The 11,607-nt window shown below is 46.0% G+C and overlaps 5 protein-coding genes across 5 annotated transcripts in view; 2 read left to right on the forward strand and 3 right to left on the reverse strand.

The window, feature by feature from the left end:
• H257_17402 (hypothetical protein) overlaps positions 1-404 on the reverse strand; it is a gene marked incomplete at both ends in the record, with an annotated part of 960 nt that extends 556 nt beyond the window's left edge. Inside the window, one exon of the mRNA XM_009846200.1 lies at positions 14-404. Within this exon, the coding sequence (XP_009844502.1) occupies positions 14-404 (391 nt within the window). The remainder of the gene's footprint in view (positions 1-13) is intronic.
• A 22-nt stretch (positions 405-426) lies between these two features.
• Positions 427-1,083, forward strand: H257_17403 (hypothetical protein; the record flags this gene model as incomplete). The annotated part of the gene is made up of 2 exons (XM_009846201.1): positions 427-441; positions 605-1,083. The coding sequence occupies 2 exons, from the start codon at positions 427-429 to the stop codon at positions 1,019-1,021; spliced, it is 432 nt and encodes a 143-aa protein (XP_009844503.1). The 3' UTR covers positions 1,022-1,083.
• Positions 1,084-2,030: 947 nt separating this feature from the next.
• H257_17404 (hypothetical protein) lies at positions 2,031-4,315 on the reverse strand (the record flags this gene model as incomplete). Its single annotated transcript, XM_009846202.1, has 6 exons — positions 2,031-2,072; positions 2,235-2,331; positions 2,930-3,071; positions 3,552-3,683; positions 3,741-3,895; positions 3,963-4,315. 6 exons carry the CDS (start codon positions 4,313-4,315, stop codon positions 2,031-2,033), a joined length of 921 nt encoding a protein of 306 aa, XP_009844504.1.
• A 4,775-nt stretch (positions 4,316-9,090) lies between these two features.
• On the reverse strand, positions 9,091-10,491 carry H257_17405 (hypothetical protein; the record flags this gene model as incomplete). Its single annotated transcript, XM_009846203.1, has 6 exons — positions 9,091-9,201; positions 9,290-9,313; positions 9,359-9,391; positions 9,634-9,747; positions 10,106-10,156; positions 10,198-10,491. The coding sequence occupies 6 exons, from the start codon at positions 10,489-10,491 to the stop codon at positions 9,091-9,093; spliced, it is 627 nt and encodes a 208-aa protein (XP_009844505.1).
• Positions 10,492-11,007: 516 nt separating this feature from the next.
• H257_17406 (hypothetical protein) lies at positions 11,008-11,553 on the forward strand (the record flags this gene model as incomplete). The annotated part of the gene is made up of 1 exon (XM_009846204.1): positions 11,008-11,553. One exon carries the CDS (start codon positions 11,008-11,010, stop codon positions 11,551-11,553), a length of 546 nt encoding a protein of 181 aa, XP_009844506.1.
• Positions 11,554-11,607: the final 54 nt, after the last annotated feature.

Raw genomic sequence — 11,607 nt, forward strand, 5'->3', positions numbered from 1 at the left:
ACTATAAGCCCACCTTGTTCGACTTTATCCTTGTCATCTTGATCTTGGGAGCGCTTTTGAGCTTCTGTCTTTTGCTGCTCGGCCTTCACGTCATCCAGCAGCGTGATGATGTCGTCGAGGAGCATATGCTTCTCCTTCTCCTCCTGGTCTGAACCAGAAAGACGCGCTGACGTTGCATCGAATTTTCGATGCTCGTCGACGAGGGCCTGGAATCGATTCTGTACCTTCTTCCCGTCGACGACACGGCCGAAGTTCTCGCACGACATGAGTGTTTCCGCAAGTCCTTGCCAAGCTTTTCTGAGCTGCCCTTTCTCTGCAGCGAATGGAGTATCGGCTGTCACTTGCTTGAGAAGGGTGAGGTCGTCTTCTTGCGACCAGTTACGACGCTTGTCCGTGTACGCCATTGAGCTTTGGCTGTTTCTGGCTATGGCACGACTCTCCGTACATTTGACCGTTTCTGTGGCAACCAAAATTATGATTCAGAAGTTTGATTTAGAATTATCAAATGACAAAGGTTGTGGATCTGGCACCGGCAACGGCTCATTTGAGACTAACGGCCTTACCGATCATGAGACCATGAGCCGACCTCTAAAAAGGCTCATAGGTCTTTCTGCAGCGCCATGCAGAACACACGCCACCCGTCTGCCAAGACATACCGCACAGCCACTACACCCCGCGCGGCAGCGGCACCCCGCGCCAAGAAAAGGCCCACATGAGCACGGATGCCAGGACGACGGAAGATTCGGCTGCCAACAGCACTGCCACGGCACCCAGCACTGGCGCAGCCACACCCGTCGGCAACGCCGGGTCATGGAATGCTGCACCGTTTCAGGGGGCTTTGGTCCGTGCGGCCAAAGCCGCCGAAAACGGTAAACGGAAGGCCACGTGGAAGCTGCTGCCGCCCACTGACACGTCGCCGGCAGCGAAAGTGGTTCGCCGCGCAGCAAAAACATCCGACGGCTACAAATTGATTTGGAGCCCGGGCCGTCCATGTCTGATGAATATTTGGATGACGAGTTGAGTCGTTGTACGCAGTTCACCAATGGCGAAACCACCTATTGTTCTCGTAAGATTATGTAACAGAGTTCGATTCATGTTTATCGTTGTTTATCGAATTCATGTTCAAGCCTGTAAAACACACTTCGCTTCAATCGTTGTGCAACTTGCCACGGTATGTCCAAGTATAGCGCCTTCTTTGTACCGGCGATTGCGAGCAACAAGATACGCCGTCCAACGTTTGCCGCGCTTCGTCTGGTCAACTTTCATGACGAGAAGCAGCTGGCCCAAAAACAAGCGGGGATCAGGAGGGCCCCACACATTGGCATTGTTGTTCCACACGTCGCAAATGATGGAACCCACAGTCAACCCGGCTCGGTAAGCGGGCGATTGATGGACGACGTAGGTGACTGTCCCGTCTTGGTAGAAGTTGAAGCCCCATGTCTCGGTTTGTGTGCTTCCGAACATGTACCGCAGGGCATGTATTCGTTTGCGAGGCATCATGCAATCACGTGGGAAGAGCGACGGCACCATTGTCCTGATGCAAATAAATCGACAAATGAGTAGGTGAGAACGTAAAAGACAGAAAAGACTTCGTCCCATATTGTTTGCATATGGGACGAAGTCTTTTTTGCGTTTTAAGTTTGTCATGTGTCATGCGTCATGTAGTAATACAGTCCTGCGTTGTTTGTGTTGTCATGTGTCATATGTTATGCCAACAAGTCAAGCTTACAATCAGATCTGTCATGCTAGTTACTTGTTGATGCTGTCTACTTTTCTGTGCGAGCCCTGAACTGCTTCTACCACAGGTACTGTGCATTTCTCATGGCGGCTACCAACTCCATTGTTGGTGTCACCCCACGAATCTCACCTTGGACCAAATTGTATGTGGACACTATGCACCACAGCTGTCCGAGATCGTGTTGCCATTCCGATCCTTCACGCGCTTTACCATATCATGTGGATTGATCCTACGTGTCAATCATTAATCAATCGCTGCGAAAATGGAGTGTACCATTGTTCATTCTTGAGTCTTACGCGGTGCTCTTGGTCGCTGTCAATGTCGATGAGTACGACTAAGCACAGCAACATTTAGTTGGCACATGTGGCCGTGACATCACCTTGCGATTCACATTTTTCACGGGGTTCCCGGCGACATAAAATGTCGAATAGTAAGTCATCACCTCACCAATTTGAAGCGTTTCACTCGGTATTTCCGAGAGGTCATCAAAACACACTTCCCTTCCTAGCTCGATGTAGACTGGCGGAGCTTGTGGATCCGGGGTTTCCGTCAGGTCGATGACGACTGTTGGTGGAGCTGCGACTTCAGAGGAGCTACGTTCAATATCAAATCATAGTTGTTGCATACCTAAAATCAAGCGTCATGGCTCAGTCTTCGCTCGCTTGCCTCGAGTTCCCGCCATGTCTTGCTGTCACTGCGTTCCTGTGTCAATGACACTTTAGGTGCAACCTTCTAATTTCGATATAAAGGTTTACAGTATACTAGTACATACGAAATCAGAGCGTTGTTCCTCACTCACGTGTCAAATTAGTCACGACGTGCATCTTTTAATAGGATCAACCAAATTGTATTTCACAGTATCATAACATATATTACACGATATACTGAATACTTTGTCATTTTGGTATTTAGCACAGCAATTGGTCAGTTCTGTATGCAGGACACAGTCTTTTCTAATGCTGCACATTGTTGTACATTGCAATGAACCGTGACAAGACAACATGCTTTTGTTGTACATTGTCATGGTCCATGACAGGACTAACATTACCTTGTTATTGTCACTTACTCTTCGCGCACATACACATAGCATGTGCAGTTAAGCTGGCATCTACCTCTACTATAGTTTGCAATGTGAAGCCGATGAGGTCGCCGCTGCGGAGGTTTGAAGATAACTTGCAAGTGAGAACGCACATCCGTAAGTTCTTGGCGTCTTGAATTCTGTTCTGCAGCTTCAAGTTGTCAGGAGGCGCAAACTTCACGTTGTTGCAGAATAGAACTGTCGCGAACCGTCCCCAGAAGCTCGATTCGTCCAAAGCGTCTCCGCTGAGTAATGCTGCCCGAACGGTTGGTTACCTTGCTTTCATTTTCGATAGATTCCAGAGCTCGATCACCGATATTGGCTCTAGCCGTGACGATTTCAATGCTTACAACATGTGATGAAATACGTCGCAATTTATAAACCAACCTAAACACCACTTGACTTCTGTTGTCATTGCAGCGTAGAGGACAAACCTCCCCGACCTACTGCCAACATCGACGAAGACGTCATGCTCGTTCAATCCGACCACGCTGAGAATATGTTTCTGTCCGTCGGGTCGTATTTCTCCATATACTGTACCAACGATGAACTTTCCTTTGGTTTTCACCGCTTAAGCTCATGTTCAATGCCATCGCCGTCATAGGCCATGTCAAGGTACGAATTTGCTATAGCAATGTCCACCGTACGCATGTTGTACTTAAAAGCTGCTTACTTTTGAGCCTTTATGACTATTGACAAAGCAGGTGAAAATAATTTCAATAGACACGCTTTTACCTGGATTTGAACCCGCAGTGTAGCTGCAGCATGGGTCACGATAGCGTTTCTTCAACAACGCGTAGAACGACACAGGGGCGTTGCCAACAAGGTGGGCTTGTAATTGGCGAATGTACTCGTCAAACAGCTTTCCTACAACAACATGTTAGCACGTAGTGCTGTAGTACGTAACTTGCGAGGCATTTGGACCATCCAGAGCGCAAAGTGAAGACATGGGTGGATGGTATGCCACGGGTTCCACAGTTTCAGTGTTGTTCTCTTGTACACAGTCATTGAACTTTCCCCCGCCGCATTTGGCAAGACACTTGGCCAACTCGCACGAAACAGCCATGATAGCGAAAGCACTTCACGCATGTAATGACGTAGAGTATGCTGCTGGATGCAAGGAGTGCGCTTTTGATGTGATTCAACAAATCAGGAGGCATGCCTTCGTTGTAGCAGTAAACGTGAGTCGCAGGGTCCAAGTACTGGAAATGCTCCACCGGTAGATGCAGAAGGAACATGCGGTCAATCTTGTTTGCGAGTATGTTGCCACAAGCATTGGCCAGACGTAGTCTCGCAACGTCGATGCCAAGGACCAACGCGCACTTGAAAGCAGCTCTGGCGTACAAGCATGCACGTCTGGCACTGCACCCCACGTCCAGGAAAATAGATGATGGGTTGAGGTTCGCCATCTTGTACAGCTTCTCGAAGCTGTTCTCGGTGAACGAGCCATCAATTGGTACGGCACCCCCATACTCTGCACCATCGCCGTCGCAAGTCATCGCAGTGTTGTTAGTGATTGTAAGCTTCACTGGGACTGGTGCAACCGAACCGTCGTTGAAAGTCCACGATTTTGTGATCGATGTGCAAGCTACTGAAACTTGTTTTAGCAGTGAGGGCACAATTTCTTCTAGCATCTTCCGGGCAGGGGCTCCAACAATTTTTCGTTGGCCAGGGATGTAGATAGCCAAGTGCGGCTCATTGGCACAGCCGTTCGCGTAATCTGCACTGTAGCTCACGTTGAGCTTCGTCGAGTCAAATGTGAACGATGAACGGCATGGTCAACAGCCCAGGAGTTGCAGCTGAGTGCGGTAGGCGGGTGAGGAGCTCGTCGTGAGTACACAGACAAAAACATTTGATTGGTGAGAATGGAGGATTCGTGTGCGCCATACCAGCCATGTCACCCACCAAATCAGCAGGGAATGACAAGAAGTCAAGGCCGAAAAACCGATACCTCGAAGCGCATGAATTGGACGGAGTGATGCCATAGCGGTTGAAGTGTCGCGACGTGTAGAGCCAACATACGTGGCAGCGTGTCCTCGGGAAAATTGTTGTGGGTTGGAGGGTGAGTTACGTAGCAGTAGGTGCAGCCGCAACCAAGCGACTTCACGCACGATGCCTCGTTCATCGTAATGTAGCTCCAATAATACTACAGTATCATGCATGAACTGTCATGACAATGCACACATGTTGACAAAATTAATACGATACTGTCATAACGCATACCATTAAGGTAATTTATTGTTAAAGGTCTATAAGTCATGGGTATGACAGTACGGATATCGCCACGCCCTCAAACAGTTCCGAGGTAGGCTCCAAAGTTGTTCTTGTGAAACGAGCAAAAATATGGTACAGTACGCTGTGAGCTTTGTTCTCACAATCGAAGTCCCTACCATTTGAACAGAAGTACAGTACACTACTGGTATTGTGAATTCGCTATAAACTTCCAAAATTCGCACGGTTTGTTCTAATCAATTTTGAATCACGCTGGAGTTATGATTGGTTGAATATACTTGTCCTTTCTTTAAGAGCCAATCAAATCCACTCAAAATTGGATTAGCCAATAGCGTCGATTCGTGATTCGATTCGGCGGCGAGATTCGATTCTGGAAATCTGTACCGAATCAATATGTGTTCTAACGTTATTTCCGTACTAACGTTAGTTGTACATACCATATTGTAGGACTTCACCCGTGTACAACAGCATGCGCGGCGCATATGCGTATACATCCTTCACATTGTAATGCAGACTCTAATTGAACGTTGCAGAAGTTGTCTATTAGACATTAGAAAACTTCTGCATTCCTTGGGAAATTTAGTCAAAACACTCTAAGGCCGATCTGGATGCCACAGAAATTTTTATGTCAAATTATATTCTGGCAGAGAATTCAAATGGGAGGTGAGAAAATATTTTCGAAATGTTTTGATGTGACATGAGAACTATTGCTGGAAAATCGTGTACTCCGGAGTACATGATTTTAATACTGTACTTCCTCTGTTCCAATAAATATACTGTCGACAATTCAAAATCCCATTTGTTCCAAATTAAGTTACTGTCGACAATTCAAAATCCCATTTGTTCCAAATTAAGTTACTGTCGACATTAATTGCCCTATGATTGGCCCATGAAATATTTCCATTGATTTCATTGGTTTAGAAATTTCTCAGATGGATGAGATCATATGTGCCCTAGTATTAATGGGTGAAGTATCCCCTTCAGACCCCCGTATTGTTTTTTAAAATATGTTTAATTGCTATAAACAAACTCAAATATTAAAGGCAAGACTGTATTTTTTTGCAATGTGCTAACAGTAAGCACAAATCCTCCAATTTTTCATACGCTTTCGAGAATGATACGTTTCATCAAATTTAAACAAGAAATGCGATTTTGGGGTCACTTTTAAGTCAAATGTCGACAGTATATTGGAACAGAGAAAGTACTTCAAAGTAATAAAAATTGGACAGTTGCAGTTGAAACATGTTTCGGCCAGAAAACAGTAAAAATTCGATGTATTATGTCAATTTACAGTTAAATGTTTCAGATTCGGTAGCCAAACACAAAAGCTGACGTTAAAAGTTGCAAAAAGAGGTGTTTTCTGACATTTTTTATGGCAGCCAGAGTGGCCCAAAGTAGATTTCCTGGTGTCAAGTGTTTTGCAACATACTACAGTACTATTGTGATTTTCATGTAATGTTCCCGTGAGTTGAAACAATGAATTTAATAATTGCCAATTCCCAAAAAAGGTGCAAAAGCACAATACTCGAAGTACTACGTATAATAATAGTTTGCCTTGCCTTTAGGAATTCCAATATAAAAAATCATGTTTTCCGGAATGACCAAGTACAAGTCGTCGATTCAATCGTTTGCGGCATCCCGTTGCATTGACCTGGCCACCTGCATGTCGTTGGTGCCAACTCTTGGACGAATACAGGGGTTCGGTAGTGTCTAGGGCCCTCAAGGTGGTTGACATAGAAGTGGTGGTTGCTATACAGTGAACCCCGGGAAAAGCCGACATGGTTCCATCTTGAAATGCATGGATGGTAGAATAAAATCTACTTCATAGTATGTATAAATACTATTAGTATTTACAGTGGGCGGAGCCATCGAGGGGTCCTGGACTTGTAACGTCCGATATACTTGTCCAAATTGATCCGGGAAAAGTGTGTTGAAATCGTACTCTCAGAACGCATAAACTGTGAAAACCGCATTTACTATATCAAAACTGTCGCTCAGTAAGCAAAGAAACACTATGCCATATGGAAGGTGAAAAAACTTGTTGTATTTATAACCTGCTATTATTTATAAATACAAGTAAATAGTGATACAAATTTCAACTACAAAGAAATTGCAAAACATTATCAGTTCCGGATAATATCCGGTAGGACCCCTCGATAGCTCCGCCCACTGTTAATTAAGGTGGGAAATTGCACCTGGTAGGACAAAATGAGTCCATTTCCAAGAAAACAATCACAACCCTCCAAAAGTCACTTGGACCGAGTATGCTTACTGGCCGGAATTTGACAATCGATATTTGAGATATTTCCGCCACAATTATTTCTGAATGGCCTTTTTGAAACCAACTTTCAATCGCCGCCAGCGATTGAAAGTGCGCTGTCGTAACTGGCTTGTACAATTCGCAGATAGAGGCTCCTAGATACTAAACAGGTCACCAACAATGGCTTCAGCAGAACGCTGCGTCACATGCGCGTCGAAATTGTCCGCCAGAATGGTGCTTGGTCCCACAATGTACGACGACAGCATCTGCAAATACGCCTTTCAAGGCATCACCAATGGTGCGATGGTACAATGAGACTGTATTTTGACGTTTACCGTCACTGTATTTTACTTTTGCGCAACCCCAACGGTAAAACTGCATAAAATCCGCATAACTGTCACTTCCGGATATGGAGGCTCGGTTGTGCAATACCATCGAGGCATGGAACGACGACGACGGGGGCATAGACGAAGCTTGGGAGATCGTAAGCTCGATATTGATATTGATATTACGCTGTAAGTTAAAATCACTCAGCGGGCACTTAATGGCCTCGGCCGCGTACTAGCTGCGTTGGCAGCTAGCGCACTTAAGTACTTGAAAACCTAATTGTGTCGGCTCCAGGGGAACAGGATGCTTAAACCGCTGGAGGTGGTTATCCCGGGGTCCGGGGGGAATCACGGTGACCGGAGGATCGGGTCGGTGTAGCCTATGGGAGGAGGGATGAGAGGTGATAGTAAATAGATTCTACAGGAGTGCCATTGGAGCGTCTTGGCTGTGAGATGGGCTCTGTGGGCGCGGATGCGTCGGTCGTGGCCCATGGAGGCGGCATCGTGGTAACGGCGTTTGAGCCGGATGCTGTTGTTAACCTCAGTGAGGAGGGGTAGTTCCCCTGCGGTGCGTATGTGGTCCACGTTAGTAGCGCATGTGGATTGCCAATGGCGGTGAAGGGCGGACCAGTGCGCCATAAACCATTGAGTATGGAAACGCGGAGCGCCGAGATGGGTCATAGAGTCTGCCCAACAGTCTGACGCAGAACAAGCGATCAATGAGAATACCGTGCTGTTTTAACCAATAACGTACGGTTACCCGGATAGAATAGATGAATTTGATAGGCTGCTTCTATTTATAAGCCAATCATCAATGAGAATACTGTGTGTTTTTAACCAATAACGAACGGTTACCTGTGTAGAATATTTGGATTTATAAGCCAATCATCAATGAGAATACTGTGTGCTTTTAACCAATAACAAACGGTTACCTGTGTAGAATATTTGGATTTCTTACATCGTGACACTTTGGTCATGACAACATACAGTACTCTACAGTCACGACATTGAGTACATCCATAAAAACATTGCTTACTATTGGCTTATGTGGTTTGATCAAAATCAAAATTCTTGAACTTCTACAACTTTGTCATGACAACATACAATTTGATCATCATACCTTTAGTGCATCAGGCGCTAAGAGGTCAACGGCGAAATTCATCCGCTTTTGGTGCATGACGTTTCTCACAAGAGCACGCTACAAATAACCATAAATAGACACGAGCGAACTAGATATTTTCATACCTTTAATTCGAAGTTCAACTTGCTAATAGTTACATCGCGGTCAATCACCAGCTTCTTCGTGTCCTAGATGTTTCTAATCAACGACAATGTTAAGATATTTCATTTGTTTACGTTTAAAGCACGCTGTAGGCTTTCCACTTCGTCGGATGCTTGACCCTTTCTATACAACGTTTCTACACAATCACGTTATGATGATTGCATGTCTTACTGTTCATTTGCCGTTGAGTTGTTCAATCTGCTCATCGCGCTCTTTCAGCTTGTCATGCAGCTTTCTGACATCGTCATTGCGGTTGCTGAAGTCATCAAACACGGCTTGTCGCTTCTATTGGCATTGATTGTGTCGTCATACTCATGTCGGATATGCCTCAATTTCATTGAATGCAAACCATCACCACGGGATTCATAGTTACCGTTTCGCAAGCATGCAGTTTTGTCTAATCAATTAGCAATTAGTAATTCTCGGGTACACTATCACTTACTTCGTAGCTCTTGAAGTTCTCAGCGTATCCAGCCTAGATAGAGTACGATCGTCGACATCCACCAGTATGTGTCTGTACACTTGCAGTACATTACCTCCAACTCTTATCCGAGCTTGAATGCTTCTTCTCGCTACAAATTTGTGCTGAAGTAATGAAAATGAATCACAACTTACCGCCGCGAAATCAATCAGGGAACCCTAATACAATTTGTTAACAACAATAAAGCATGTTCGCCTCACCAGTTGTGGCTTGAAATACGCGACGAAGTCATGTACTCGTTCTTCGAGCATGTCATCGACCACATGCCTTGCGAACCTCTGAGCAGGCTTGTGGTGGATGTCCGATTTCGAGTCCAAAAGCGCCCATTCTTCAGACGCCTTGATCCACTGCTACCAAACGACACCTATAACGTCGTCAGTAATTTCATATACAGCAGTGTACTTTAGCAAGTCTGCGTTGAATTTTGCGATGCCGGATCCGCATATCATCGAGGACATCGCTTGGAGGTCTGATGTTTCCCTTGACGACTTTCATGACCTTGAAGGTTGGTGTTCCAACTCAGGACTTCAGCGTCTCGATAAGCTGGGGAACATCGCCACCCGCAATGCCTCGAGCCATGATGCCATTGCACAATCCCCACGTATGGGCAACGTAGGGCATTGTGAAGCTGTAAATGCCTCCATCTGTCAACAACCACGCAAATTTCCCCCAACGAAACTCGTGAGAGCCATTTACGTACGAGTATACCGGGGGGTGCAAGCCTTTCAAAGTCAACGAACACGGGAGGACGGCGAAAGCCTACACAAAGGTGAACACATATCATGCTGCTTTTCAAATACCGATTCTGGAAGCCGGACGTTGGCTTGGTGCTCTGTTTTCGGCAGCAGCTTAGGCACAGTCGAGTTGCTAACCTTGTCCGTCTCCGCTATGGTCGCGTCGATGTCCTCCGATGTTGGTAGCGCAAACGCGTTTTGTACGTCCATGGCACCTCGTAGCGCAGTCGGCAGCGCAGGAACAGGCACAGGCGGTGGCGCAGGCACTGTCGGTGGCGCAGACACAAGCACAGTTGGCAGCGCAGGCACAGGAGGTACGTTGTCCATGGTCGTGTCCACTGCGTGCAACGGAACACACATGGATGCCTGTTACCAAGATATTCGCTATGACTACCGAGAAAAGCATGGCTGAGAAATGGTTGCCGTGGGACAGTGCTTGGGTAATCAGTAAACCTTCGCCATAATGTGAAACCTTCGCCAAAATGTTAACAAAGATTATCGCACTTCTCAAATACTACGTAGTATTATGTTAACAAAGATTATCGCACTTCTCAAATACTACGTAGTATTACTTGGAAGTACTACGTCCAGACGAAAATAGATCTAACATTTGACAAAAATTGATGAAATTTCTGCAATTTCTCAAATGTTAATAATCTGAAACTACCGGTAACGTTAGATGTGCGAAGAGCTCAATCTACTGCATCCAATTGGCTAGAATCTGCAAAAAAAAGAGTTGAATCCAAACGAACACGGTTATTGAAAAAAGCAATACTCAAAGCAAGATAAAAAGAACGGATAAAGAAAAAATTATCCGAAAAACTTAATGTTGGTGTCTTTTGAGCGGCAAATCACGGCGCGCATCGCTGATTTCGAATGAAAGAGCTTACCTCCGATCAACGCCGCGCTGTCGTCGACCACCTGCTACTTCGTGTAGTACAGGCTCCATGCAAGCTTCGCCATGGCGCCATAAAGGAGGTGGCCCAGATCTTTGGTCGCACCAGACAGACCATTGCCGAGATCTGGAAACTGAAGTACACGGACCTTCCGGCTCGAATCCGCGCGATACCACCACAACGGCGGACGACTCTCCAGCGGATCGCGCATGCGATTGGCCTACCCTCGAGCACACTCAAAGACTACTATAAACGCGGTTTCATGGTAAAGTATAATTCGCACATTAAACCTAAGCTAACGGGTGACCACAAAGTGGCCCGGGTAAACTGGGCCATGAAATTTGTCCGACCCAGCAACAACTTCCGTTTTGCTGACATGTACGACTACGTCCACGTCGATGAAAAGTGGTTCCACGCGACGAAGATCAAATCCCAAATGTACCTGCTCCCCAGCGAAATCCCACCCCACCGCTCAACCCAGAGCAAGCGTTGCATCACCAAAGTGATTTTCTTGTGGGATCAATGAAGAGGACGACGAAGGAGTGTTGGTTTCTGTGTAAGAATCAAATGAATTTGAGCT

The sequence above is a fragment of the Aphanomyces astaci genome (assembly GCF_000520075.1).
Source record: "Aphanomyces astaci strain APO3 unplaced genomic scaffold supercont1.106, whole genome shotgun sequence".
NCBI classification, from domain to species: domain Eukaryota; phylum Oomycota; class Saprolegniomycetes; order Saprolegniales; family Verrucalvaceae; genus Aphanomyces; species Aphanomyces astaci.